Source organism: Pollicipes pollicipes, unplaced genomic scaffold, assembly GCF_011947565.3.
Source record: "Pollicipes pollicipes isolate AB1234 unplaced genomic scaffold, Ppol_2.1 Scaffold_5724;HRSCAF=6776_pilon_pilon_pilon, whole genome shotgun sequence".
NCBI classification, from domain to species: domain Eukaryota; kingdom Metazoa; phylum Arthropoda; class Thecostraca; order Pollicipedomorpha; family Pollicipedidae; genus Pollicipes; species Pollicipes pollicipes.
This window is the reverse complement of record NW_023596746.1, coordinates 49,776,034-49,803,330: the sequence shown is the minus strand read 5'-3', so window position 1 is coordinate 49,803,330 and position 27,297 is coordinate 49,776,034. Positions and strand designations below refer to the sequence as shown.

Sequence of the window (27,297 nt, the reverse complement as noted above, 5' to 3'; positions counted from 1 at the left end):
ACGAGTGCATCCATGGTATGCATACAAGAGGAATATCTGCACATATCGACGTACTCATTTGTTAACACTATCGGTGGTGTTCTCCTCCCTGATAATAGGTTGTTCTCGATAGAATCGGAAAATCGATGTAGCCGCGACACCAGGGCGTCGAGATCTGTAGCTTGTTTCAACCCATGCCCTTCAGCCTCTTCGCAATTTAAAACTTTTCCATTCGCATGTCAATCGCATGGGGTGAAATGTCTGTAATATTGGAAAGGTGCGGGCAAACTTAACCTGATAAAACAGCCTTCACACAAATATCTACCGATGGTGGCGCACAAGCCAATAAGACAATTGCGCTCCTTTCTGCGGAAAGGCGCCTAAATCTGTCATCAGTGGTTGCAAACACACTGGCCTTTGTAAACATATCAGCGTGCCGGAGCCGTGGCGGTCGCGTCGGGCCGCCCACCACACACATTCTGCCTTAGTCCATGCGTGACGAACTCGTCCTGCCGATTCAATTGTGAGAACAGTTTTATGTGTAGGACTTATACTTAAAAATGCCGATCACGTATGTGTCCCACAGTGCAGAAATAAAAAGGAGACACGGAAGGGAAGCGCTTAAACAAATGGTAAGCCAAACTGGCCTGTGCAATAAGCGTCCCTGCATGCACAGACGTGGTACAGCCCGATATGAATACTTGATGCTTCCAGACATGAAAGGTCGAATACTCCAGCAGCTCACAACGTTCGCGTCCGGTTTCGCCTGGTTAGTTCTCCCTGCCCTGCACTCCTCTCCATTCATGAGATGCCTTTTATTTCCCGCAGCGACGGCTGAGCGCCGCCACTGCCTGCTGTCACCCTGCACAGCAGTCACACCGGCCGGTCACGGCCACCGCGCCGACTGAGTACTGGCTGCGCCCGCGCCGCTGCCGCCACGGCTGAGAGGGACGCATCTCCAGCCCCCCACCCGCCCCTAGCTTAGGTCGGGCAGGGCAGGGCAGGGCAGGGCAGGGCAGGGCAGGGCAGGACAGGGCTGGGTCAGGTCGTCACCACACGTGGCTTCGAACTAAAAGCCATGCAAAAGAATCTCAGCATTTCAAGGTTGTGTCGAAAAGCCATGAGCTTATCCTTCACGTAAAACATAGTCCGGGCCAGAACCCCAGTATATAAACCCACCCAGAGTCTGTGTCGAGTCCACGCGCGAGGGACGTGTCTGAGTCGGTCCGCCGGCGACGGGGTCTGAGTCAGAAGTAGAACTCATACGTTCCTCACGGAATTGTACGGTACAGAGATATGTGCATATAAGATTGTCCAGAATGGACGGCACCATAGATACAAATGACCAAGCGCCGTAGCTCAATCCAACCTAAAACGAAAATAGCCTAATCCAGCCTGATCTCAAGTCCTGGTATAGTGTGTGGCTCATAAATACGTCATCGAGTAAATGACTACGGTCCACGCATTTTGTTTCAGCCTGGGTTAGGCCTCCATTGGTTTTTATTTGAGTCTGATTCCTGAGCCGCCAACTTTAGCCCAACTTAGTCTTGCTCACTGACATTCTTTCCGGTTCAAGTCTGAGTTCGTGTTGGCAGGTCATTAACACTGGCCCAATCATGGGTGAATTAGATTAATATGCGGAGTCAATCAACTAATTCAGGTCGCAATCTCAAAATGTCATGAGTCCGGCCCGATTTAGAGTCGGGCAGGACTCAGACTACTGTCAGCAGCGTCCGACAGCACAGGCGGCCGCCGCCGTCCACCGCTGCCCGGCGCCGCCCGCCACTCCCAACAGGCCATTTCTCAGAGCGAAACTGCAACTTGGCTGCCTTTAAATCGGGCCATGTAATCATACAGACCGGAAACGGGGCACTTCCACTAAATAGCTATTTATGAGTTAGCGGCGTTCAGAAGTGTAACAAGTCGGCGCATCGCATCGCAATTACTGCCAACGCTAATCACGTAGTTAGCCGTCTCTATTGGCCCGCCCGGTAACAGCGAACGGTCTGTCCGCCGCACGGCTCGCATGGCAGATCGGACAGGTCAGTGTCTCACTCGGCTGCAAGCCGGCCGCTCTCCCTGTGTCCGGCCTACCCTGGCGGGGGACGTGCCGCGCGCGCAGCCGCCGCCGCCGCCGCCGCCGCCGCCGCCGGCGACGGTGCAACAGGCTACTCACGTCGCGCAGGGTGATTATGTTGGGGTGCGTGCCGTACCGCAGCAGTATCTCGATCTCCTCCAGGCAGTCGCCCTTGTTCTTCTTGTCGATGATCTGGAACGGAGCCAATGTCGTCATCAGTCGGGGCGGCCGGGCGGGGCGGGGCGGGGCGGTGGGGCGGGGTTGGGGCGGACGGCAGCCATACGACAGTCACACATGACCTCCTTTGCACGCTTTCCCATGGGGATTACCGGGAGCAAATGAGCTCTCCAGGAATGGAAGTACGAAAATGGGTTGCAACGCTTATTCGCATGGAGGTGATTCGTCTGAGACATCCCAGCTCGATGCCGTCTGGCGGGGCTGAGCCCTGCAGAACAGAAGTAGCTCTCCGCCGGCGGTGGGCGGCAGCGACAGAACGAAGCTCGTTAGCGCTAGCGCGCCGGCTCCACTCCACAATGGCGACTTCTCCACAATGGCGAGCTCAATGACACCGTCAACTCAGAGTGGCAGCCGTTCGCGGTGCCCAGCCGCTGAAAACAGCACACAGACAGGTCGGATCGAAACGCTTCCAGGTATCTGAGCACGACCGCCCCGATGAGAAAGCGCGAGGCGGTCACTGGGGACCAATTGAGAGACGTCAACGCCAACACAGAGCCTGGAAAGGCGGACGGCGTCCGCCCGCAACAACCGGCCACCACTGGCGCCGGCGGACGGAAGGCAGCGTCTTCAGAAGACGGGACGGCGCCTGGCAGGAGAAGGGGCCACCGCGGACCACCGGTTGCCGGCGACGTGCCCCTCGGCGGGAGGCGAGGGGGGGGACGGAAGGTCCGGCCCGGTCCGGCCCGGAGGGAATCAGCATCAGCCGCCGCCGCCGCCGCCGCCGCCCGATGAACATGCAGCGGAGGTGGGTCGGAACCAGTGCCCGGATGTGTCGAGTATTGATCGGTCGACGGCAGCGCGCGGCAAGCGGACAGCTCCGGCCGTCCTCGCCACAATTAGCCCATCACCGTAATGCGGCACACACGGGGGCCATCATCGCACGAACGCGGAGGTGTGTGTGTATGGGGAGGGGGGGGGGGGGGGCCGGCGGCGGCGCCGTGTCGTTGGCGTGACCTCAAGACACCGCAGACTAACCGCACGTGTCGTTGGCGTCACCTCAAGACACCGCAGACTAACCGCACGTGTCGTTGGCGTCACCTCAAGACGCCGCAGACTAACCGCACGTGTCGTTGGCGTCACCTCAAGACACCGCAGACTAACCGCACGTGTCGTTGGCGTCACCTCAAGACACCGCAGACTAACCGCACGTGTCGTTGGCGTCACCTCAAGACACCGCAGACTAACCGCACGTGTCGTTGGCGTCACCTCAAGACACCGCAGACTAACCGCACGTGTCGTTGGCGTCACCTCAAGACACCGCAGACTAACCGCACGTGTCGTTGGCGTCACCTCAAGACACCGCAGACGACAGCCGCAACGCAGTGTGGGGAGCTGCGCTGTATATCGCCAGCGTTTGTGAGACAAACATGGCGCGCGGAACCAGAAGAAACGCTATTTGAAGGCGATTCGATTTGAGTCGACCGCGATTTGATTTAATATCGGGTGATCTGAGCCACCGACGAGCCGACTTGATCAGGTGATTCACGCTGTCACGTCAGATGACGTCAGTTAACGCAGCACATTATGTGAGCCTCGCCAACCAATAACGGGCCAGGCGATTCAGGCTGAAATCCAATGCTGTCAGGATGGATTACGCAGTTCCATCCAGCAGCTCGGGCTGGTGATGGCTTACGTGACACGGTGGCCGGGTGCGTCAGTGGAACAGATTGCGCAAGTGAAGTGCAGTTGGTAAACACACGGTAATGTCGGACTGTATTCTCAAAGCGTGCGGCCTGTCCTGGAGCGTCCGCGATCAAAAATTTGTTTATGAACATGTATCGGGCACAGTACACGTGTGGACAGCTGCTCAAATACGCTTGCGATTAGCCTCAACGCTCAACAGGCTTCCCAAATCTGGTCACGGACACGGAATTTCAGATACCTGACCACCGGTCCACAACCTTTTCATAACTTTCCTGGTATCTTCTCAGCAACGCAGCATCTTAAGCTGCGCGAGCCATCGGGGGGGGGGGGGGGCGGGGGGGGACTGGCGTACGTCGCCGTGCGCACTTTTATGGAGCGCTAGTGTGCCGGTGGCCATTTTGGCGCACAGGGACCTCAGTGCCAGCTTTTAGCTTCTTAGGCCTCAACACCGAAGGGTAATCGAATCCGGATGAGACGCGACACCCGCAATCTTGGCCATCCGGCTATCGCCGGCGACGAAAAAGACCTGATGGAGTGTATGTCCACCTATATTCAAAACGTAACCACTTCACGTGAATGAACCAGTGACGGGACACAAGTTCGTCATCTGTTCAGAAAGGTACCATAGAATCCATACTCAGTCTTCGCAGTGAAATGTAGTCAAGTTCTTTGTGACATATATCAAAATAACACATGCTGGCTCCAATGTTTTGAGTTTTGGTAAGCTTTCCTAGCTCACTTTTACACGACTGCTCTCATAAAATTGTTCTAACCGTTACTTGCGCGCGCTCCCTCCCCCCCCCCCCCCCCCTATACAAAACAGTATGTGTTCCATTCCGGTGTGCTCATCTTATCAAACGTTCATTATCATAAGATACACAGACCATGACTCCAGAACTATGGCGAGCCAACATCCCGTGCGCCAACCCGAGCCGGGGCAGAGGGCTAAATAACTGAAAAATAAAGCTGACATTCGACACAGCTTAATTTGTCTTGAATTTTAAAGCCGATATTGCCCTCTTCCACCTCACATAAGAGCCCATGCTGTTCACAACACCTTTCGGTGAACGATCGCACGTCCGCTACTGTGGCTCTACGCCGCACTCAGCTGCTGCGGCGAGACGTGAGCTGCATCTCACCCCGGCAGGAAGGGCGGGCAGCACAGGGAATCGAACCCCGTACTCCCGGTTGTTTCATGTTTGCATGCAAACAAGAACGTGCTAAAAGAGACGCAGTGAAGCCAAATGCTCCCATTACACCCTACACCTCCGTAAATGGTCAGCTGGCAACACCGTCAGGCGGCCGGCTCGAGGCAGCGCGCGCCAGACCTCTGCACCTGACCTGCTTCTCATGCGAGCGGGGGCGCTCCTCCACACCGTCACAACGCGGCCGTCGCGGAGACGAACGGCGCGGAATATGAGCGGCCCCGTGGGCGCTCCATCACGTCCGCCGATCCACAATTCATCTTATCCCATGCAAGGTCGGCGAAATTCAGCGCCGCATTCGTACCGCCATTCGTCACAGGGCGGCAGGCAGCATTCAGACACTGATGGTGGGCGGCGGCTGCGCATCGCCGCCAGAGGGGCTGTTTAAAACCCGTCAGGGGCTGCCGTATACCGCCCTCAGGGGCTGCTGTGTACCAGCGTCAAAGGCTGCTATGTACCGCCGTCAGAGGCTGCTGTGTACCACCGTCCGGGGCTGCCGTGTACCATCGTCAAAGGCTGCTGTGCGTCATCGTAAGGGGCTGCTGTGAACCACCGTCAGAGTCCGCTGTGCACCGCCTTCAGAGGCTGCTGTGTACCACCATCAGGGGCTGCTGCGTACCACCGTCAGAGGCTGCTGTGTACCACCGTCAGAGGCCGCTGTGTACCACCGTCCGGGGCTGCCGTGTACCACCGTCAAAGGCTGCTGTGCACCACCGTAAGGGGCTGCTGTGAACCACCGTCAGAGGCTGCTGTGCACCGCCGTCAGAGGCTGCTGTGTACCACCGTCAGGGGCTGCTGCGTACCACCGTCAGAGGCTGCTGTGTACCACCGTCAGAGGCTGTTGTGTACCACCGTCCGGGGATGCCATGTACCACCGTCAAAGGCTGCCGTGCACATGCGTAAGGGGCTGCTGTGAACCACCGTCAGAGGCTGCTGTGAACCACCGTCAGATGCTGCTGTGAACCACCGTCAGAGGCTGCTGTGTACCACCGTCAGAGGCTGCTGTGTACCACCGTCAGGGGCTGCTGCGTACCAACGTCGGAGGCTGTTGTGTACCACCGTCAGAGGCTGCTGTGTACCACCGTCAGAGGCTGCTATGTACCAGTGGGCAGAGTTGCTCCTATTCTTTTGTCGCAGACACGGCTCGGCCCAGCTTCACATCCAGCATGGGGTCGGGACTCCTCCAGCACAGTAAAGGGCAGCCCCGCAGCAGCACGGCGCCAGTTATGACGTACTTCTCATCAGCGCGATGCCTGACGCGACACCATCCAGATGTATGTATCAGCGTGCACGGTTTTGGTGCTCGGTAGGTAGGAACATGGCAAGACAGAAGCTAGAATATATGTAACCTCTGCATAATCCCGCCCTTGTTCCTGAACAAGTGAACACAGAAAGAATATCCGATCGTCCATTTTTTTCTTCTAATTCAGTCCCTTCATTTGTGTTGCTTAACGGCGAAGAGTACAAAATTCAATCGATGCAGGGCATTTCCACGATGGAACAAGGACGAAATCCCCATTGCCGAAACTGCACGCGCCATGCATGTACATCCCCCCCCCCCCCACCACCACACAGAAATCTGGCTGCAGCACCCGCCGCCGGAAGGCAGACTACGTGCAATGGAAGTGCCAATTGTTGCGTCCGTTGCCGGGCAACACGCCGCCGTCAGGGCACTGAGCGGGTCGACGGCGCTGACGCGAGCTAATTGGCTCGGCCTGGCGGCGCGCGGCGGCAGTGCGCAGCGGCCCGCTCTCCTGATTAAGCCCACATAACGAGATGACGACTATCGGGTACGCCGAAGAGCAGCGCTGCAGGCGGCGACACCCCGGTGCTCAGCGGCGCTGATTATGAGCGCAGTGCTGAGCTGGCTCCGGACCGACAGCCAGACCGGGGCAGACCGGGCCGGCCGGCAGCTTCGGCGCTGGCCGCCACCAGCCCGGTATCCACAGCGGGCGGCCCAGCCCATCACCGAGCGCCGGCGCGGCAACAGGACACTGGCGCCCATTCGCGGCCCAATGCGAGACAGCGCTGAGAGCCCCCGAGCATCAAGCGCGGCATGTGGTAACAAAACTAATCCAGCCGCAACTGCCCGCGATAAGCACTCGCACGATTGCTTTTCTGAGAGATGCGTAGCGGCCGCCTTGCTTCTAGCAAAGTCGAAAGGTCAAATAAAACACTCGCCGATGGTTTGCGGCGCGAGCGGAAATGTGTGTGACAGCACACACGCGCGCGCACGCACCCACGCACACACAAAGAGAGAGCGAGAGAGAGAGAGAGAGAGAGAGAGAGAGAGAGAGAGAGAGAGAGAGAGAGAGAGAGAGAGAGAGAGAGAGAGAGAGAGAGAGAGAGAGAGAGAGAGAGAGAGAGAGAGAGAGAGAGAGAGAGAGAGAGAGAGAGAGAGAGAGAGAGAGAGAGAGAGAGAGAGAGAGAGAGAGAGAGAAGAGAGAGAGAGAGAGAGAGAGAGAGAGAGAGAGAGAGAGAGAGAGAGAGAGAGAGAGAGAGAGAGAGAGAGAGAGAGAGAGAGAGAGAGAGAGAGAGAGAGAGAGAGAGAGAGAGAGAGGAGAGAGAGAGAGAGGAGAGAGAGAGAGAGAGAGAGAGAGAGAGAGAGAGAGAGAGAGAGAGAGAGGAGAGAGAGAGAGAGAGAGAGAGAGAGAGAGAGAGAGAGAGAGAGAGAGAGAGAGAGAGAGAGAGAGGAGAGAGAGAGAGAGAGAGAGAGAGAGAGAGAGAGAGAGAGAGAGAGAGAGAGAGAGAGAGAGAGAGAGAGAGAGAGAGAGAGAGAGAGAGAGAGAGAGAGAGAGAGAGAGAGAGAGAGAGAGAGAGAGAGAGAGAGAGAGAGAGAGAGAGAGAGAGAGAGAGAGAGAGAGAGAGAGAGAGAGAGAGAGAGAGAGAGAGAGAGAGAGAGAGAGAGAGAGAGAGAGAGAGAGAGAGAGAGAGAGAGAGAGAGAGAGAGAGAGAGAGAGAAGAGAGAGAGAGAGAGAGAGAGAGAGAGAGAGAGAGAGAGAGAGAAGGAGAGAGAGAGAGAGAGAAGAGAGAGAGAGAGAGAGAGAGAGAGAGAGAGAGAGAGAGAGAGAGAGAGAGAGAGAGAGAGAGAGAGAGAGAGAGAGAGAGAGAGAGAGAGAGAGAGAGAGAGAGAGAGAGAGAGAGAGAGAGAGAGAGGAGAGAGAGAGAGAGAGAGAGAGAGAGATATATATATATATTATATAGTATATATATATATATATATATATATATATATATATATATATATATATGCATATATATACATACATTCACATATACATATATATATACATACATTCACATATACATATATATGTATATATACATACATTCATATATATATACATATATATATATATATATATATATATATATATATATATATATATATATATATATATATATACAGGGGTCTGTCCTGACAGGGGCTGACAAAGTAGTCCGCGGAGGGTTTCAACGCTGGAGCTCGAGAGCGGTGAAAGTTAGCTACCATGTTTCAAGCACGCTCCCTGTCAAACAAAGCAAACATCAAAAACACATAAAAACAGTCCCGTTGCTATTCATGACATCTTTCTCGGAAAATAGCTCAGGAAAGCAGCGTGCCACAGCAGTACCATGAACCCGGCCAAATCTACCAACGGGCCAGGAAACGCATGGAGTAGGCCGACACACGGCAACTGCGGACTTTCCTGCGTGGGGTAGTCGTCCACTTCCGATCATACGTATACAGGAAAAACTGTGGTCGGACACCAAGTACCATGGCAGACATTTTCTGTCGTCGCTGAGGTGCGTTATCGACACACCAGCGGATGCATCATCTGCACCTCGAGAGAGGCACGTGACCCCGCTGCCGGGAGAGCCACAGCCGGGCGGCGGATCGTAACGCTGTACCTCGGGAGGGGCACGTGACCCCGCTGTCGGGAGAGCCACAGCCGCGTACCGGATCGTAACGCTGTACCTCGGGAGGGGCAGTGACCCCGCTGCCGGGAGGGCCACAGCCGGGCGGCGGATCGTAACGCTGTACCTCGGGAGGGGCCCGTGACCCCGCTGTCGGGAGAGCCACAGCCGCGTACCGGATCGTAACGCTGTACCTCGGGAGGGGCACGTGACCCCGCTGCCGGGAGAGCCACAGCCGCGTACCGGATCGTAACGCTGTACCCCGGGAGGGGCACGTGACCCCGCTGGCTGGTCAGCTGGTTAAAACACAATTCAGCAGGACGGGACGGCCTGAAGATTATACGTGACCGTTTTTAATAATTTCTTTGAAGTTGGGCGTCTAGCGGTGTGGTCTTTTGAAATATGTGACTGTTCTACAGAAGAAAACGATTTGCAGCGGGCATTTCGTTGGAGTGTGCCCTCTATTTAAAACACCGACAAACATGAATACGGGCTAGACAGGTCAGATCAATTTTCATAGAACATCAATTACAGAACGAAGTAAAATTGTCTCAAATAGACCCTTTGCAGAAGGCCTTTCTTCATCACCCGAACAGTGCCGGACGTCCCAGCTCGCGGCTAAGAAAATGTCTCCATTGTTCATACTTCTATGAGGAACTTCAAAGAACACTTGCTTTCATGGTTCATAAAACATGCGGAGTGTTTAATTGAGTCATTTGAGCCATGTTCTCACGTTGTGTACTTACCATCCTGTCGCAGATCAGACAACCGTGCTGGTGTTTGTGCTGATTAACCTAATGCCCAATACCGATATCCTGCGTTATTATTTTTATTATCTGCTTATTCTAGGCAGAGTTCTTGTGAAAAATGCGTTTGAAATTAACTTTGCAAAAATAGGATGCAATAAATGTTTATAATTATTCACTTTTCAAAACCCATTCAGTCATAAATCGACATGTAGTTGAAATAAGTAGCGTGGATAGTTAAAACACAGCGTCCAATTGATATTAGGTGGTGAAAAACACAAAAATATCAGTCTTCCATTTCATTTGTTTCAAATACGAACGTTTACAACACGTGTCAATGATGCTTTTTGACACAAAGCTAACACGCACTACCTCCCTCAGTACCGCATTGGCAGCCATTGCTGAAATCAGGACGCTGAAATGATTTCCGGCTGAGATCAGGCTCGGTAACATACATCGGGGGAAATTTTGTCCGTACAAATCAGCGTAATAGCTTAAGACGATTTGTCTCACTACTCGGGCCCTCCCGCCCTCAAGTCGGAAAATCTTTGTTACGAACACTTTCACAGTACTATACCGTTCGTCGGCAATCGAAGGCAAAGACGACCCATCGATACATCTGAATGCAGTGGGTCACCGGCACATGGATGGAGCCTGCGTTTGAGTTACGCCTACCTACCAGACTAATGCCTACCAGACACGTCACTGGTAGGCATTGGCCGAATATTTTTGGCCAAGAGCGACTTACTGAACATCAATCATCAGTTGTCATTCGAAAATGCACTCACTAAGCAGATTGCAAAACTGCCAATCCCCGTTCGTCATAGACGGGGCTACAACGCTACGAAATCACCTCGTCACAACCCACGTTGCTCAGAAACCCACCGCCCCGGCGTAACGCGTACTGTACGCTATTTCGGCAAAACACACCGCTGCGGTCGATGGCTCTGAACACATTGAACGCACCTGGGGCCAGGCGGGGCGCGCCGGCGGGCGGTTCGCGCTCGGAAGAGGGCCGCCGGCGCCGCGCTGCGACAAGTTGACCTTTTCGGACGACGGCCGCGGAGCCGCCACTGAATCGACACGGCGGTGCTCGCCGCCGGACGCGGGCATAATGACGCCAGAGGGGGCGCGTGGCCACGGCGACCGCCCAGAGCGGGCCGTCACCGGCCGCCGCGCTCACAACGTGCGCCACCCGGACGGCATACGGAGCGGTACGTGCCGCCAACACCGGCCGGGGCCGCGCCGAGCCGGTCCGCTGGGGCAGCGCCACCAGCGGCCAAAGCCGGCCGGGCATGGCGCCGGTTCAAACGGTTCTCCGGGCCGATAACTGCCAGCGCTAAACCCACACTAACATGCAACAGAAACGGCGTTGCGCTCGCTGGCTGATCGACCGGAAGCAGCGGCTTGCAGACGAGTCTAATGCTAATGCATCCGGGTTCGTGAGTGCGGAGTGAATTCCTTTGCGTTGATCCCACGTAATTATCACACTAAAGCAAATGGAAGAAGCTTGCCCACTTACCAGGCAGACAGGGGCGTAATTTCGCAGAATAAATTGTGTATGGTGGAGGAGGGGGGGGGGGGGGGAGGGCTCACAATGGAAAAAAGTAAGCCTACCCCCAGCGTAAGGCAAAAAGATTCTCCGTTAATTTGACCACCTCCTCCCTCAAAGCTGGGGCGGGTTTCAGCCTCTACACCCCTCTATACAGGAAACCGCACGTCTGTGCGTAGCTAGCTGCTAGCTAAAGAGATGGGGACCGCCCACACCTACGACACACCCGGAGGTCTGGGCGAGTGGGACATAGGCGAGCCCAACCGCCAGCACGTTCATCCCCTCACCAGGGGACATCCAACCCTGAAAGCTGAATAACCGTCCCTTCCAGCGGCCGCCAACGCCAGGTGCGCGGCAGCCGTGACCGTCGCGGCGCCCTCCGCGGTGAACGTCGCGGCGCCCTCCGCGGTGACCGTCGCGGCGCCCTCCGCGGTGACCGTCGCGGCGCCCCCCGCGGTGACCGTCGCGGCGCCCTCCGCGGTGACCGTCGCGGCGCCCTCCGCGGTGACCGTCGCGGCGCCCTCCGCGGTGACCGTCGCGGCGCCCTCCGCGGTGACCGTCGCGGCGCCCTCCGCTGTGACCGTCGCGGCGTCCTGCCCCGGTGGCCGTCGCGGTACCTTGCCGCGGCAGCGCGCCTGACGACCGGGTAGTCGCGAGCCAGCCGCCGGCCGCTGTCGCGGTGAGTGGGAGTCGACACTTCACCAGGGGCGCGAGCCGGTCCGGCCGGGATGGACTCCATTAGCGGCCATTAGTGAATGAGGCCGCCGGCAGTGATGCGGCCGGACTCCGGCACCGGCGTTAATTATGCACGTTGCGCCGACAGGTATGAGAGGTGACACGCGCAGCGTTTGGCAGAGCGGCCAACACGCCGCCCCCCCCCCCTCCCCGCCCCCTTCACTTCCGGTTAGGAGTGTTTGCTTGGCACCGGCGAATTGAGCGCGCACAGGACCCGCATACCACGCGGGAGCCGGCAAACGGAAAGGGCCCGCTCAGCTCAGGGACGCCTGGCGTGAGGCTCCCGGGAGCGGATGATCTGAAACAAGCCGGCGTAAACCGCAACGGATGAGCACGCTCCAGTATCATTGCAGAGCAGAGGGCAGTGGTCTCGTTCCCCGTCCAGCGCCAAACGGCTTGCTGTCCGACGCCTCGGCTCGAACTACTGAGCCCGGAACCGATCCGTGTAATCCCAAAATGGCCTCGCTGCTTCAAACGGGTGCTCGCTCTATAGGCCAAGTACAATCAGGGGGCGATCAGCCGCTTTTAAACACAAACTGCGCCGAAACGGTCCACCACCATTCACTTAGGCTAAGGTCAGACCACTTTAAACACAGGTAGGCCGACTTGCTCACCCACGGGCAGCGTTCGCTCACCATATTTGTTAACTGACCGTATCTGTAGACAATGACTCCACAATAGTGATGTGAGGTTCAAGTTCCAGTATTTTTTTTAGCTATTTCATTGTGCTGTTTAATAGTTCAGTCTTCCATTTCCAAACGTTGGCCCACCGGCAATGATTTGTATGTTCGCAATGTGACCCGAAATGGACACATTTGCTTCAAAGCCACCATATTGAAAATTTACAACACGTTTAGTGGCGATTTACTGCATTAAATTTGCAATCATTATGTCCTAAGTGCTTTTTAGACCACCTGTGTTTGTTCAAATGCTTTGTTAGAAGTTGAAACGGAATTGTCAAGCACACAAAATAACTATCCATTTGAGCAAGTTCCATTTTTGTTGATTTTGACAACCACGAGCTGCCACGTGTTACTGGTGAACGGCCTTACGTCGCATTCTTCACTTGGAGGTTTGCCTGAATTGTGGTCTGAGCAGCGCAGTCAAAGTTGAAATTTCCTTCTTAACATTTTTAAAGCTGTTTTATACAGTGCGGTTGTCAATACCATACTGGAGTGACCAACTGCTACGATATAGTAACTTAACTCTTACCGTGACATGCGAGAAAATGTATGGCAATACTGTAAACCTTTTTTGCAAACAGGGCATGCGCTCTTCAGGGCACAGTTCCTATACACTAAACATAAAAACAAAGATAAATGGGGGTCTTATCATGCGCAAATGGAAAAGCAAACTGGAGGGCATGGAAATGGTGTTTCAAATTAGAGACGTAAGACAACACATCCCAATGCATCCTGCGATAGTGTGATCAATTGTGTTTTCATACATCGAGTAGTGACAAGCCATTTGTCGGTGACCCGTAGGTAGGCTAAAAGGCGGCCCATCAGCACTCACCCAGCTAAGGATCGGCTGCTGGGGACGTTTACTTTTGCCGTTCAACTGTTCACTAACAATGTTGTGGAATGCAGCGAGGTCTACTTCTAATGGCATTCATTTTGGCAGCACTCCGCTTAGGTATGGCTTAACTGACTAATATATGTTACAGCCAGTGTATGCACCGTTTGCCTTACTTCAAAAGTGGCGCAATGAAATTGCGTGTTCATTCCATATGATCTTAGTTGGAAGAAACGCTTTATAAAATTATGTTATGGGGTTTTTCTACCGAGTAGTACTGCGTTCATATAAATTTACTCAAGGATGATGTTCGCATGCTTTATGCTCACTCTGTCGATAAAACAAAACAGTTCCCTTTCGCTGAAGTATACTTCGATTGCCGGCCTTTATCAATTCAAAACTTAAAACGCACGATCATCCACGACAACCGGTCATAAAATAACACAACACATTCAATTTCTCAACCACGCGATGATTATCGTAATACACTACCACTCACACACCGCATCCGTTGATTTATGGCTATGCTGCTAAACACGTACCCGAACTATACATACTATCAACTTACGGTTCATTACATTTTCTTTTCAAGAATTTAGTCCTGACCTTTGAACGGACGAATGTATGCGATCACAGCTCACGCTAAGCAGTGCCTGTTGCGCGAGGCGTGGCCCCACAATGCGCCCATGAAATTTCAGGTCAACGGTACAATTTGTCAGCAAAAATATCCGTGCCGCAATGTTCAGCATGGTACGTCCTGCACACTGACGCTACCGAGTCATTAGCGCGGCCGCTGCCACCGGCCGCAGGCCGCACAGGTAAAAGTCGAATAGCCAGCGCCTAAAGATCACTCAAATAGCGAGCGCCTTAGGAGATTCGAACCCACCCGCCACGAGTGGGTGGTTCGGAATGCAGGCGCGTAAGCAACGCACCTAAATTCGGCCTATCCCGTGAGCCGCTCCCCAACCACTCATTGAGCGTCACACAACCAGAACGGCACGCCGGCAGAACCTTGGCTCAGATGAGTCTAGATAGAGATTAAGATCAAGATCAAAACCAGCAAGTGCGTCCAAATGCGGCACAACGGCAAATGTGACCTTTGATATATCACATCAGGTCACAGGGCTACCATTTTATTGTTAGCTATCTGTATTACCACTTACGGATACGGATCAAAACCAACATAAAAATCAGCTAAGTGTATCCGAATGTGGCAAAACGGTAAAGGTAACGTTTGGCGGATCATATCAGGCCAAAGGGTTACCATTTTATGGTATTACCACTTAAGAAATCCCTCCTGTTTCATAAAACTAAGCAGTTTGCTGCGAACATGCGGAATACAGCGCTGAATATGAATAGCTCCTAGAAAACTCCTATCAGATAGACACAAGCGGATATCACCAAATCTGACCTGCTATATGTCATGTCAGGCCCAAGGGGAGAAGGTAATTGTCGCGCTGGCCCGTCTAGCTAAAGTAAGAGCTAAACAATCTACTAGTCTATGCTGTTCTCCCTAACCAGCAATAGGGAGAACAGGGATGCGTAAGAGAGAACGAGAGCGTAAGAGAGCGGAGAACGTAAGATGCGCATCAATAAGGTATGTATCGCAAGACCATCAAACGGTTCCATCTCATCACAGATATCAAGGTTTGAACACGCTTGACCTCGCATGACCTGACCCTACTAAGACAATGAAATAATAGTAATGCACTTATAGTCTAGAAAACCTCTTTGGAAGCCGGACGGACTGAAAATTGTACTTGAAAAATTGCCGAAATGCCTGGTTGCAAGACAACATTGATGCAATATTACCCAGTTATTCATGCTCTAAAAGACATGATACACCAAAATACGTGATATATCCGAACATCTGCTGCACAAAAATGCGCAGAAGTGGCTTCTGATGCCCACTGAAAACTGAACTCGTTAACATCGGCTTTCCGTCCACCAGCGCTATTTTGTTGTTTGTTGGTTTTTTTTGTTTTGGTTTTACTTCGCCCGACATCTTTATTCTTCACAACTGGGCTGCTGTTGGTGTTGCACTTCGGCCGCGCCCAGCTCCGAGCTGCTGTGCAGTGCCGACCTCGCTCCCGGCGTGCCGTCCTGCCGTCCTGCCGGCCGGCCGGCAGTTGGAGCCTCACCTTGACGGCGTACTCGGTGCGCGTGGTGCGGTGCATGCAGCGCCGGCAGACGGAGAAGCTGCCGCGCCCGATCACCTCCAGCAGCTCATACTCGTCGCTGATGTTGTTCGGCTTGATTTTCTGTCGGACAAGGCGCAGCGGTTGGACGTGAGGCTGCGTGTCGCCGCGCGGCGCGCGTCGGCTGTCAGCAGCGCTATGGGCGCTGGCACGTGCGGCGCACTACAGCGACAACATAGCCAAGGCTGCCAGAGGAGAAGCATAGCGGACACCCGGAGGGACGGGAAGACACCGCGGCACGCCGAGTGCTGCAGGAATTCAGATGCGTCGACCTGGACCGGTTAGACTGCAGCCAGGGAGACAGAGGGGGGGGGGGGACCAGGAGCCCCAGAGCGTTGGTTCGGTCAGCGCCACCAGAGCGTTGGTTCGGTCAGCGCCACACTATTCCATCGAGCAGACGTCATACGGACCGACGACACAGGCGTACCAGCGTCACGGGTGGACCGGCGTCACGGGCGGACCGGCGTCACGGGCGGACCGGCGTCACGGGTGGACCAGCGTCACGGGTGGACCGACGACACAGGCGTACCAGCGTCACGGGTGGACCGGCGTCACGGGCGGACCGGCGTCACGGGCGGACCGACGTCACGGGCGGACCGGCGTCACGGGTGGACCGGCGTCACGGGCGGGCCGGCGTCACGGGCGGACCGGCGTCACGGGGACCGGCGTCACGGGCGGGCGGCGTCACGGGCGGACCGGCGTCACGGGTGGACCGGCGTCCAGGTGGACCGGCGTCACGGGTGGACCGGCGTCACGGGCGGACCGGCGTCACGGGTGGACCGGCGTCACGGGGGGACCGGCGTCACGGGCGGACCGGCGTCACGGGCGGACCGGCGTCACGGGCGGGCCGGCGTCACGGGTAGACCGGCGTCACGGGTGGACCGGCGTCACGGGTGGACCGGCGTCACGGGCGGACCGGCGTCACGGGTGGACCGGCGTCACGGGTGGACCGGCGTCACGGGCGGACCGGCGTCACGGGCGGACCGGCGTCACGGGTGGACCGGCGTCACGGGCGGACCGGCGTCACGGGTGGACCGGCGTCACGGGTGGACCGGCGTCACGGGCGGACCGGCGTCACGCGGACCGGCGTCACGGGCGGACCGGCGGTCACGGGTGGACCGGCGTCACGGGCGGACCGGCGTCACGGGTGGACCGGCGTCACGGGTGGACCGGCGTCACGGGCGGACCGGCGTCACGGGCGGACCGGCGTCACGGGCGGGCCGGCGTCACGGGTAGACCGGCGTCACGGGCGGACCGGCGTCACGGGCGGGCCGGCGTCACGGGCGGGCCGGCGTCACGGGCGGGCCGGCGTCACGGGTGGACCGGCGTCACGGGCGGGCCGGCGTCACGGGTGGGGGACGACACAGGCGTACCAGCGTCACGGGTGGACCGGCGTCACGGGCGGACCGGCGTCACGGGCGGGCCGGCGTCACGGGTGGACCGACGACACAGGCGTACCAGCGTCACGGGTGGACCGGCGTCACGGGTGGACCGGCGTCACGGGCGGGCCGGCGTCACGGGTGGACCGGCGTCACGGGCGGACCGGCGTCACGGGCGGGCCGGCGTCACGGGTGGACCGACGACACAGGCGTACCAGCGTCACGGGTGGACCGGCGTCACGGGTGGACCGGCGTCACGGGCGGACCGGCGTCACGGGCGGGCCGGCGTCACGGGTGGACCGACGACACAGGCGTACCAGCGTCACGGGTGGACCGGCGTCACGGGTGGACCGGCGTCACGGGCGGACCGGCGTCACGGGTGGACCGGCGTCACGGGTGGACCCCTGACACCAAGACCCCGGTGTCGATCCGAGGCAGCGACAGGTCCACTTGCCGCAGCCGCCGGCCGAGACGCCCCAGCCCGGCCCGTTCACCATCAGTGTGCGTGGCGGACGGGCGGCGGCGGCGCCGCATCAGGCGAGGGCGCCATTAGGTGGCAGTGCCACCGGTGGCGGCAGGTAATCCGCCTCGCGTGACGGGCTGGCGAGCCCCAACGAAAACAATACCATCACGCCGCCATTCAACAGCGCGTGTTAACTGTTCCCGCTAAGTAATGCTGAACATAACTCGATGCATCACTGGCGCGCAGAAATCAATCCTGGAAAAACGCGCCGAAGGCAAACTGGGAGCGTGCTGTGCCGGGCCAAATTGATAGTGTCAACTGTCGGAATATCTGAACCATATACGAGAACCTGCTTCGCTGCATTGTATGTATGCCCGCGTTCTAATGGGTGATCAAGTTAGAAGTGAGCGCTTCGGTATCGTACGGTTCGCCATCTGACCACATCGCCCTGTTCATCGTCCTCGGTGATGCCGGACCGCCCATCAGACACGTTGTGCAGGATGGTGCGAGCGAGGTGAACAGGTCCGGTGTCCCGTCGAAAACCACCGAGTTGTTATCGACAGCTGTCCCGTCTGTCACTGCTGGCAGGTGCTATCGCCTACACAGTGCCGGAAGCTGAGCTAATGAAGCCCGATACCTTTCGAAACCGCTGTGAATGGGTTTGATCACTGCATTGGACAATTATCTTTCACGACAATAAAGGCCTGTCCACATGGGCTTTTTCAGCGCGTCAGACGGGTGCACAAACCCAAGGCTACAAACTGTGTATCTGCCTTCGTCATATTTTTGCTCAATGCGCCATACTTTTCAACAGCTATCGGTGTTGCGCAAATACTCTGCTTTCTTCCCTCATCTTTCGTCTGGTCACGCTGTGTCGTCGTTTAGAGGATGGGCGCCCAGTGACTTCGGGCTGGATGCTTGCATGCCTGTCACGCGACATATTTTTGACGTATCTGTGGATGATTAGCGTAGTCTAATCTGGGCTGTTCGATTGCTGCTTTCTTGTATGCCTGAATATTCAAAATAATTTAAGCGGATATTTGTACCTCACGCAGCACCCAGAATGTGACCATTTACAGTGCTCATGCGCAACTGATCTGGTCCGAGGACTCAAGGCAAAAACGGAACGCGAGCTCCATTGCGATTTAAATAGAACAGCATGGGTTTTGCTCCGGCAAGTGAAGCAGAAATGTCCCACTTTTTATATTACGCAACCACAAAACGCAATTCGTGACTGAATATTGCACACCTTACTCAGCACTGATTGCGAGCCAGTTGGCGTCTCCTATGCTTGGAGATGGTGCTCACGAACGCAAGATCTGAACAGCTCGGCGATACTATTCTTCCACGCCCTGAACGATGCATGGCTTATGGAGTGGCAGGATTTGATTGACGTTTGTATGGCATCATGCATACCTGAATAGCCTTGAAATAGTCTGGAAGAAATAGTCTGCACATCTTCGCGGCGTGTAGCTCGGAAACCAGAAGGTTTTAGATCTTCCAAAGGGCAGGGCCGTTAAGTGTGCCGAATGATCTTCAAAATGACTTTCAGTTCGCAACACCATATGAATGTGGAGCCAGCACCCTCTTTAAATAGTACGTTTTGCAAGAAAATCGGGTCACGAACATTACCGGTATGATCCTCAGCTTATCATTACGAATGGTTAATTAATTACCACACCATAAACGTTCCATGCAAGGGTGGAATATCTCATGTTCGCTTTGCCGTTACTGCTTGTACGATCTAAGAATAATTATGGAAAGTGCAGACGTGAAATATACAGTCAATGATACCATTTTTACCTAGCAATGAATGCACGAAGCGTCCGAATGTGCTACTTTACGGACCGTGGGTATTTTCATCCATACTGCAGGTCGCCGCGGTGTAAGCAGCGTCAGCCGATGCCACCTGGCATATGAAACATGTCATGGCGCGATGATACATTCTTGCGATTAAATATTGTGAGCGTGGATGCTCAAAGCAGTTCGTATCATTTTCACCCTTCCATTCTGAACAAGTAGACACGTTCCCAGGTAAACATAAATCGGCCATGACAATGCCACGTGTTACGTATCAATTACCTAGCTGCATGCTACACCTTCAATGATACGTGATGATATGTTGGGATGCGATGCTGAAATTCCTAAGAACGAGCAAGCTCACTTAACGCTTTAAATACAAAACAAACTTTTCCGAAGCCCAAGGACTGGAAGTGACCGGTCACTTTGTCGATGTTTCGTGAGGTGCCTAATTGCGAGCCCCCAGGTGTCGCCTGAGTTGGTAATCAGATACGAAAATAAAACACTTGAAACATAATTATAATACCCACGAAAGAAGATTGGTGGCCGTGATATCAGTCTTGAAACATAAAGTGTACGAGCCAGCAAAAGTTGATGAGCATCTCCTGCCTTATTGTTTACGTGCAAAAGGTTTCCGACCTGACCTCACTCTGCCATCCATGTACTCTCCAAATTCCATCGACCGATTCAATTATGACGCTGAATATGAGTGCGACTAAAGCGGAGAAAATTATGAGCTTGATACTCGTGCTAAACGTCAAAAGCCTTTAACCGAATATTGATCAAGTCAATATTTCCACACATTTATGCCCACGCGGTAGCGTGAAGCACTCGTGACTCTGCTTGAGCCACATTCTGGGCGCTGCGAGGCAGGACTCTGTCTCAATATGAGTACCTTCGAGCATGTATTGCACGTCACATATGTTCTCCGGTAGCGTGAAGCACTCGCAACCCTGCTTAAGCCACATTCTGGGCGTTGCGAGGCATGACTGTGTCTAAATATGAGTACAATCGAGTATGTACTGCACGTCACATATGTTCTCGAAACGTCACCTGCTTTTGGCACCGGTCCGACTTGCTCAAAAAGCACCAAGATAAGGTCATAAGGTGTGTGAAGCAGATGCCTGCTAGTGCAGTTTTGCGCACTAATTTGCGAAAACCATTGACGTTTGGCCAGGCACGGTAATTGTAAACAACGAAATATAGGGATTTACATTGATTGGCGCCTTTGGCAACTGTGACCCAAGTGAGATGTTGCTTTATAGTAATGTACTTAGCACTAGAACATTTCAAGTTTTGATTATATCACCAATGCAGCTCAATGCGGTTTAATTTTACAGGGTATGGATGCTTTTCATGTTGACCGCGTGGAAGGTGCGGCAAGATATACCAAAATCTAGGTCAATGGAGGTAGCCCACGGCGTGACCAAAGTATTGCGAAAAACAAATATTTGGGGGTACCGCCCACAACTAACAGGACAAAAAGCCTTCGTAGATTTCATGGCTCAATCTTTCTCCCTCGTTCGGTTAAAACCGTTGTTCTAGACCGCCTTTGAAAAAGAGTGACATCAGCCCCGTCCACATACAAAATTAATTGTAAGCCGCAGGCGTGACCTGCCACCTAACTGATACGCACGCCCCAGCACGGGAGGATGCAGAGGGGGGGGGGGGAGGGGCGTGGTGCTTCCGAGCTGGAGAGACGCCTCATGTCCATCAGGGGGCCCGCACTTCACGTGGAGGACCTCCCCGTCTTGGGGCTCTTTGAGTAAAGACGCATGCCTTCCTGAGCCCCCAAATTCATAGTACCGTAGTAGCAGTAGAAGTACGGTAATAGTGGTCACTGGTAACAAAGCCAGCGAATTGCATGGCGGGGGCATTTATAACGAAAGGGCCTTTATGAGAGGGTGCCGGTGGCCTTCAAATGTTTCGTTTTGGTCGAACGAATATCAGGCATCGTCAACACCACCTAGCCACGTTTGACACACTTCTGTCGATTAATTTCCGATGTCCAGTGCCACGAAGCTGATCTTTAGTGATAAACACACTAGTGAGCAACTGATCGGGTCTGATGCTGACAATCGTTTTTTACACAGGCAACAGTAACAGTCAGTTTTCATGGCTGCACATAGTATCGCTGGCGGCAATGATTGCCGTCACACCCTCAGTGCGCCTATAGCGCGGGCTAGTGCCAGGGGTCAGGGGGACGCCGGTCTATACGCCCCGCGACGCCGGGTCACATTCCGTGACCTATCGCCGACCACAGGTGCCGGACTGGCCTGAGAGTGGTCGCGCGGGCGCTCGCCAGCGTGCACAGTCCAACTCGCCTCCAGCGTGGGCGGGGCGCCGCTAGCACGTTCCCTCGACACTAGTCTCTCTCTCAGATGTAAAGTATCCGGCCGGCCAGGGTCTCGCCTCATCCATTGCGGGCGGACGGCAGTGGGCGGAACACGAATCCCGGCGGCCCGCCAGCGAGAGCTCTCGGCCACCGCACAAAATTGCAGCCCCCGGCGCCTCGTCGTGACGTCAGTGGGGTACCGCAGGCCATGGCAACCAATCAGCGTTTCGCATTTTGTGACGTCACACCCGGAGTGGGACCAATCAAACGTGGTTAACAAACCCGTTGGGAAAACGGAAACCATTCAGCCCACTTTGAGAACGCATGAAGACGTACATACCACTCACCAGTTGTACGAACCCACCAATTTACCTGCCATACAGAACAGTTATACCTTGCCAATTCGTCTAGCAATGGCTGCACTTTTGTTTTTTTCTCCTGAATGCAAATACATGCAAACGCCATGCTAGTCTGCAGTATGTTGTACGTCTGGTGGAAAAGTAGGCTTGCAGACATACCAGGGCTTTGGATGAAAACACTTTCTTACGGGCAGGCGGGTTTTCAAATTTGGGCAGCAAGGCAGGACGGTTTCTTTAATCACAAATACGTCAGTTCTCCCAACCACCGATAAACATATGTAATCCTTCTGTGGTAGACCACAAACTAGACAGGAGCCTATAGCGTTGTGGAAAATAGTCCTTCTAATGCTCCAACAGGGTTTCTGAGATGCCTGAGGCTTTTCCTAAGCTTCTCACGTCACACAGCTGATTACTATCATTCTTGTGATGGCACGCGCATGTTGTATCGCAACGAAAATTGCAAAGGCAAACAGAAACCTCAGATTTGCTTAATACCTTAAGCGTACTATCGGGTATGCCTCGCGCGCTTCTGAAAATGCGCTCCAATTTTGAGATCGTGCAAGAAATGGGTTACAGAGAGGTCCAGCCTGCTCGTTTTACTCTGCGGTCTGCTGCTGCCAGCTCTCGTTATGTCCTGACGCGCACAATTATTAACAGTCTACGTTGTCGGAAATCCCTGTCAGAAGGAATGTAAGCGAGTTTCGCTTCGTCTAGCATTCATTACAAAGTTTCATTTAGCAATCTTGCACGTTGCAATTGTCTCAGTCCGAAGAATCGGGTCAAAACGTTCATTGACAAGTTTCACCACAATCTGATTCAGACAGCACCAATTAATGCATTAATGAGATGTATCCCCAAATGGCGATGACTTTCCTAATGAAGCGGACTCCGTCACCACTATGAGGAGGAACATGTTCCGCTTGACGATGCTTCAAAGGCCGACCTTTCCCACACTCACACACCAGCGTTCCTCGTTTCCAGTGATCATAGTGCACGTCCACTGTCCCCACCATCGTTGCTTTATGTTTGTACGCGACTATCTGAAGGTTTCAAGAGTTTATCGTTGTTCCTCAAGCTACTCACGAACTTACAACTCACACCTCACTCTCTCACTCAACTCACAGTCATGTGGGTGCGATCAGCAACAAATGGCGTGCAACGCCGCTAAGTGTACTTACTGACATTCAACCGCGGGGGACAGCGGACATACACAAGATAACTATCATGTAATTTTGTATCAGGTCATCAGCAAGATATGTGCAATGCATCACGTTCTTTGATACAGCAGTGCACAGAACCATTGTCAGTCGAGTACCAGAGAAAGGTAGCCGACCCGTCACCTTATACCGACACATGATAATACACATTGACGCACAAGTAAGGTATTACCTGCCGAGGTAGCTAATCGCCTATTTTAGATACAATTCCTCATCTAGGCTTCTAAGGCAACGTAATTAGCGACGTTGCCACTGAGCGTTGATGAGCAATATAATCTTGCAAATCTAATGGACATGGATTGTGCACCATAAAGTATTCACATTTGCCCCAGTAATCATTATGCACCAGGCTTGAAAAAGAACACGATATGGGTCCGGATCAGATTCAGACGCGCATCAAAGGCTTATACAGGCCGGTTTTGGCCATTTACAAACCACCCAGGGCTACACATGATTCCATAGCTGTGTAAGGCAATAATTTATCTACCCTTAGGTGGTGCGTGTTATGGAAATCGCAGACACGGAAAATGTGAATAGAACTCAGATGAATACTGGATAATGGTACATCAGTGCTTGGGTGCCATTTGCTACGCTGGTGGTCCATGCAAGCTTGACATTCAAACAGTTTACAATTACCCGATTCTCGCCTTTGAGGGTTGCTTAACTTACATAACCAGCTTGGTGCTGACTGTTTATCATGGTTCTAATTATGTGCCTTTGTGTCTTAGGATGCCAGACGCAGTGAAAACAGGCGCGTTACATTTTTTGAAGTCCTTATGCATTGAAGTACTTTATACACAGTAATCGGAAAAGGCTACAGGTAGCGGATGGGTACGGGTATACGGGGCCTGTGCCGTCATTGTGCGGGTGGGGGTACGTCTATCTAGCTGGTGAAGGCGTCTAGTGACCGGGTGAGGCGCGTCACGGGTGAGCCCCGCCGGCGGGCCGCGTGGGCCGCGCAGAACCCCGGCCGGCCGGCCCTCAGTCGGCGGGCCGCGCGGGCCGCGCAGAACCCCGGCCGGCCGGCCCTCAGTCGGCGGGCCGCGTGGGCCGCGCAGGACCCCGGCCGGCCGGCCCTCAGTCTGCGGGCCGCGTGGGCCGCACGGGACCCCGGCCGGCCGGCCCTCAGTCTGCGGGCCCGCGTGGGCCGCGCAGGACCCCGGCCGGCCGGCCCTCAGTCGGCGGGCCGTAATCTATGCCGCCCATGAATAGCAGCATACGGTCAAAAGTTGGCGGATCAAGCGCTTTACGGCCACCAACTTGTCGGGGCGCCAGCCGAGTTGGTCCAGCACCACGACGCCGCCGCCGCCGCCGCCGCCGGCCACCTCACACCGCTGTCGCCAATGGGGCGCGCGTGCGTAACACGACCACGCACACATACATGAGCATGTCTACGAAAGGAGGGTCCATTGGCTTGGACCTCCCCCGCCCCAATGCATTCGTGGGAGTGTGGATTTGTGTACGCTTGAGTGGGCGGGCGCATGCTTTGCATGCATACCAACGCTAGTGTTAATGTGCTGTCGGGCACTCCAGTTCACCGAAAGCCGCTAGCCCCCGACCATTTCCGGTGACAAACATTTACCATCCAGACGCCGTCTGTGTGTACACTGCAATTCAAAGGAACTCAAACAGCGATAACCGCCGGGGACATTCAAAGTAGTACTGACAGATTCTAACTATTCTAACCGCAAATTTCAGCCTACTAGCAGGAAAAATGTGGTACCGATCAGCTACGCGTTTAAGCAGCTTATACGGGATGTTCCGCATTTGAACATTTTGAGGCAAGCATGCGATATGATCAAATAGGCCCACTTATAACTATTGGCGTGCTTTTAAGTGGAGGACGAGTGCTTTTAAGTGAAAGATTGAGAGCCAATAGACGGCTGTTATATCTGGAAATATTACGAACGTCAGATATGAGTGCCTCGACAATTACATTTTTCTTGGTTTGCACACCGCATGGCCAATTGAATGGCAATATTCTACTGACGTTCTTATGTCGGCATGGATGGCTAGGTGACGTTGAAATAGTATGTACGAAATAGTCCGCACATCTATGCGGGCGTGTAGCTCAGAAACTAGAGAGGTCTAGGTCCTAAGAAGGGCAGGGCTACGAACTGCATCGAATTATCATCAAGTTGGCTATTTCAGTCTATGCCCCAAACAAATATGGAGCACTCCATAAAAAGTGAGTGTGCTACATTTGCAAGTGCGTTTTGAAAGGAGATCACCGTTCCGAGGATCATTTCACAGTTTCTAGCCCAGCTCTTTTGGTGAATCAAAACCCTCCGGTTTCTGAGCTTGGATTCCGCAAACTTGTGCAAATTATTTAAGGGTAACCCATGCATGCATGAAGCCAAGTATACGTTACGCGAATACTGCCACCTCATTGGCCATAAAGTGCTCGAGGCCAATATAATAGCATTATCTAGGTATTCGTGTCTTACGTACGCAGACACAATTTCTGGCATCAATGGGTTTCGCTCGGCCCTCAACCAATGTAGTGATTACAGTGCAACTTTCAAAACAAATCATGCTCTGTACTACACCAGAATGGAAGTTGGGCAGTGGTACGAGTTATGACGGAAATAAGCCTAAACATAGAATAGCTTAAGAATAACGTCATGTCTACGTGAACGCAAGTAAACAACATAAAGTCCCGAACAAGTTATGTTTGTGTTATTTTTGGTTAATGAGGTTTTGCAAACAACACACTGGCTAGCACACCTCTCGACAAGTTGAAGTACAGCAAGAGTTAGCCCGTCCGCTATGCGTATTTATTCCGGCACACATGCAACTTTCACCGCGGGCAAAACTGTGCTACAAAGCTACCGGAGTACAGAAGTTTTTTTACAAGCGTTCCCAGACCCTACTGTTAAACGCACATCATTGGTACACACAACAATCACGCGTGTCGAGCACGGAAGTGACACTTGTGTGTACACAAGTGCAATGCTCCGTATCAACACGAAACCGAAACAGGCGTGCTCCTTGTTCAATTATGAGAACAACGGTATATACTTTTACGTGTGTTGACCATATGTTTATGATGCATAGCTTGGTCAATTTGACAATGTTGCCCAGTGGCGCGCGTCCCGTAGCCTCGCCGGTTACCACCCCTCCCCTCCCCAGCCCCCGGCCGACCGGCCGCAGATCGTCGTGCAGTGTTCCTGAGAAACCGCGACGGCTCCGAAATCACAAACGCTAAGGACGCGTTTCTTGTGTCAAAACACGTGCAAAAGATGCCCCATAGGCTACCGAAAATTCGGGCGCGATTGAACGACACCCGGAGAGGTATTTTCAAGAAGCCCTAAGGGATCGCACTGACCCTCCCCCCCCCCCCCACCCCCAACAGGGCAAGGGTAAGGCATCAGGGGAACCAACATTTTGACACGCCTCTGTCCCACTTCACACTTTCAGAGGCACCCTTGTGCCTATGTTTACTTGACTAACACGACTCATGATTCAAGATCAAATTTGTGTCAGACCAGGACTCAGTTGCAACCTAGTCACAAACCAGGACAAGTGGGAGCAAAGCCAGAGACCCACGCTTCATCGGACTTAGAGAACAAAAAAAGTGCTGGCAGTGCCCAGCACCGCTACGAACTTTCGACCATTTTACACGAGCTGGAAAGACGGCACCAAGCGTGTCAAGCGAACGGAGCGTCATTTGTTGATGTGAACGAGTTTTGTGATGCGTAAGTTTAGTATGACTGCGCAAGCCAGCAACTTTTCAATCTGGTAGCCTCACAGCACAGTTTTACTAGGAGTGGAATTTGTATATGTGCTAGAAAAAATACGCGTCCGCCGCTATACTGGCAATGTCGCACTGTTAGTTTGGCAGCCGTTTTGCCGTCATATAAAGGTTGCAGGACGCAATCCGACTATGACGCAGCATTTTACCACAAGGCGAAATTGTGCTGCATAGAGCAGGCTTTTGCACTCGAAAGCAAACCAAT

General features: G+C 54.0%; 1 protein-coding gene across 1 annotated transcript in view; it reads right to left on the bottom strand.

Moving 5' to 3' along the window:
- S6kII (Ribosomal protein S6 kinase II) overlaps positions 1–27,297 on the bottom strand; it is a gene marked incomplete in the record, with an annotated part of 223,434 nt that overhangs the window by 100,143 nt on the left and 95,994 nt on the right. Inside the window, 2 exon segments of the mRNA XM_037225913.1 lie at positions 2,156–2,248; positions 15,729–15,848. Of these exon segments, the coding sequence (XP_037081808.1) occupies positions 2,156–2,248; positions 15,729–15,848 (213 nt within the window).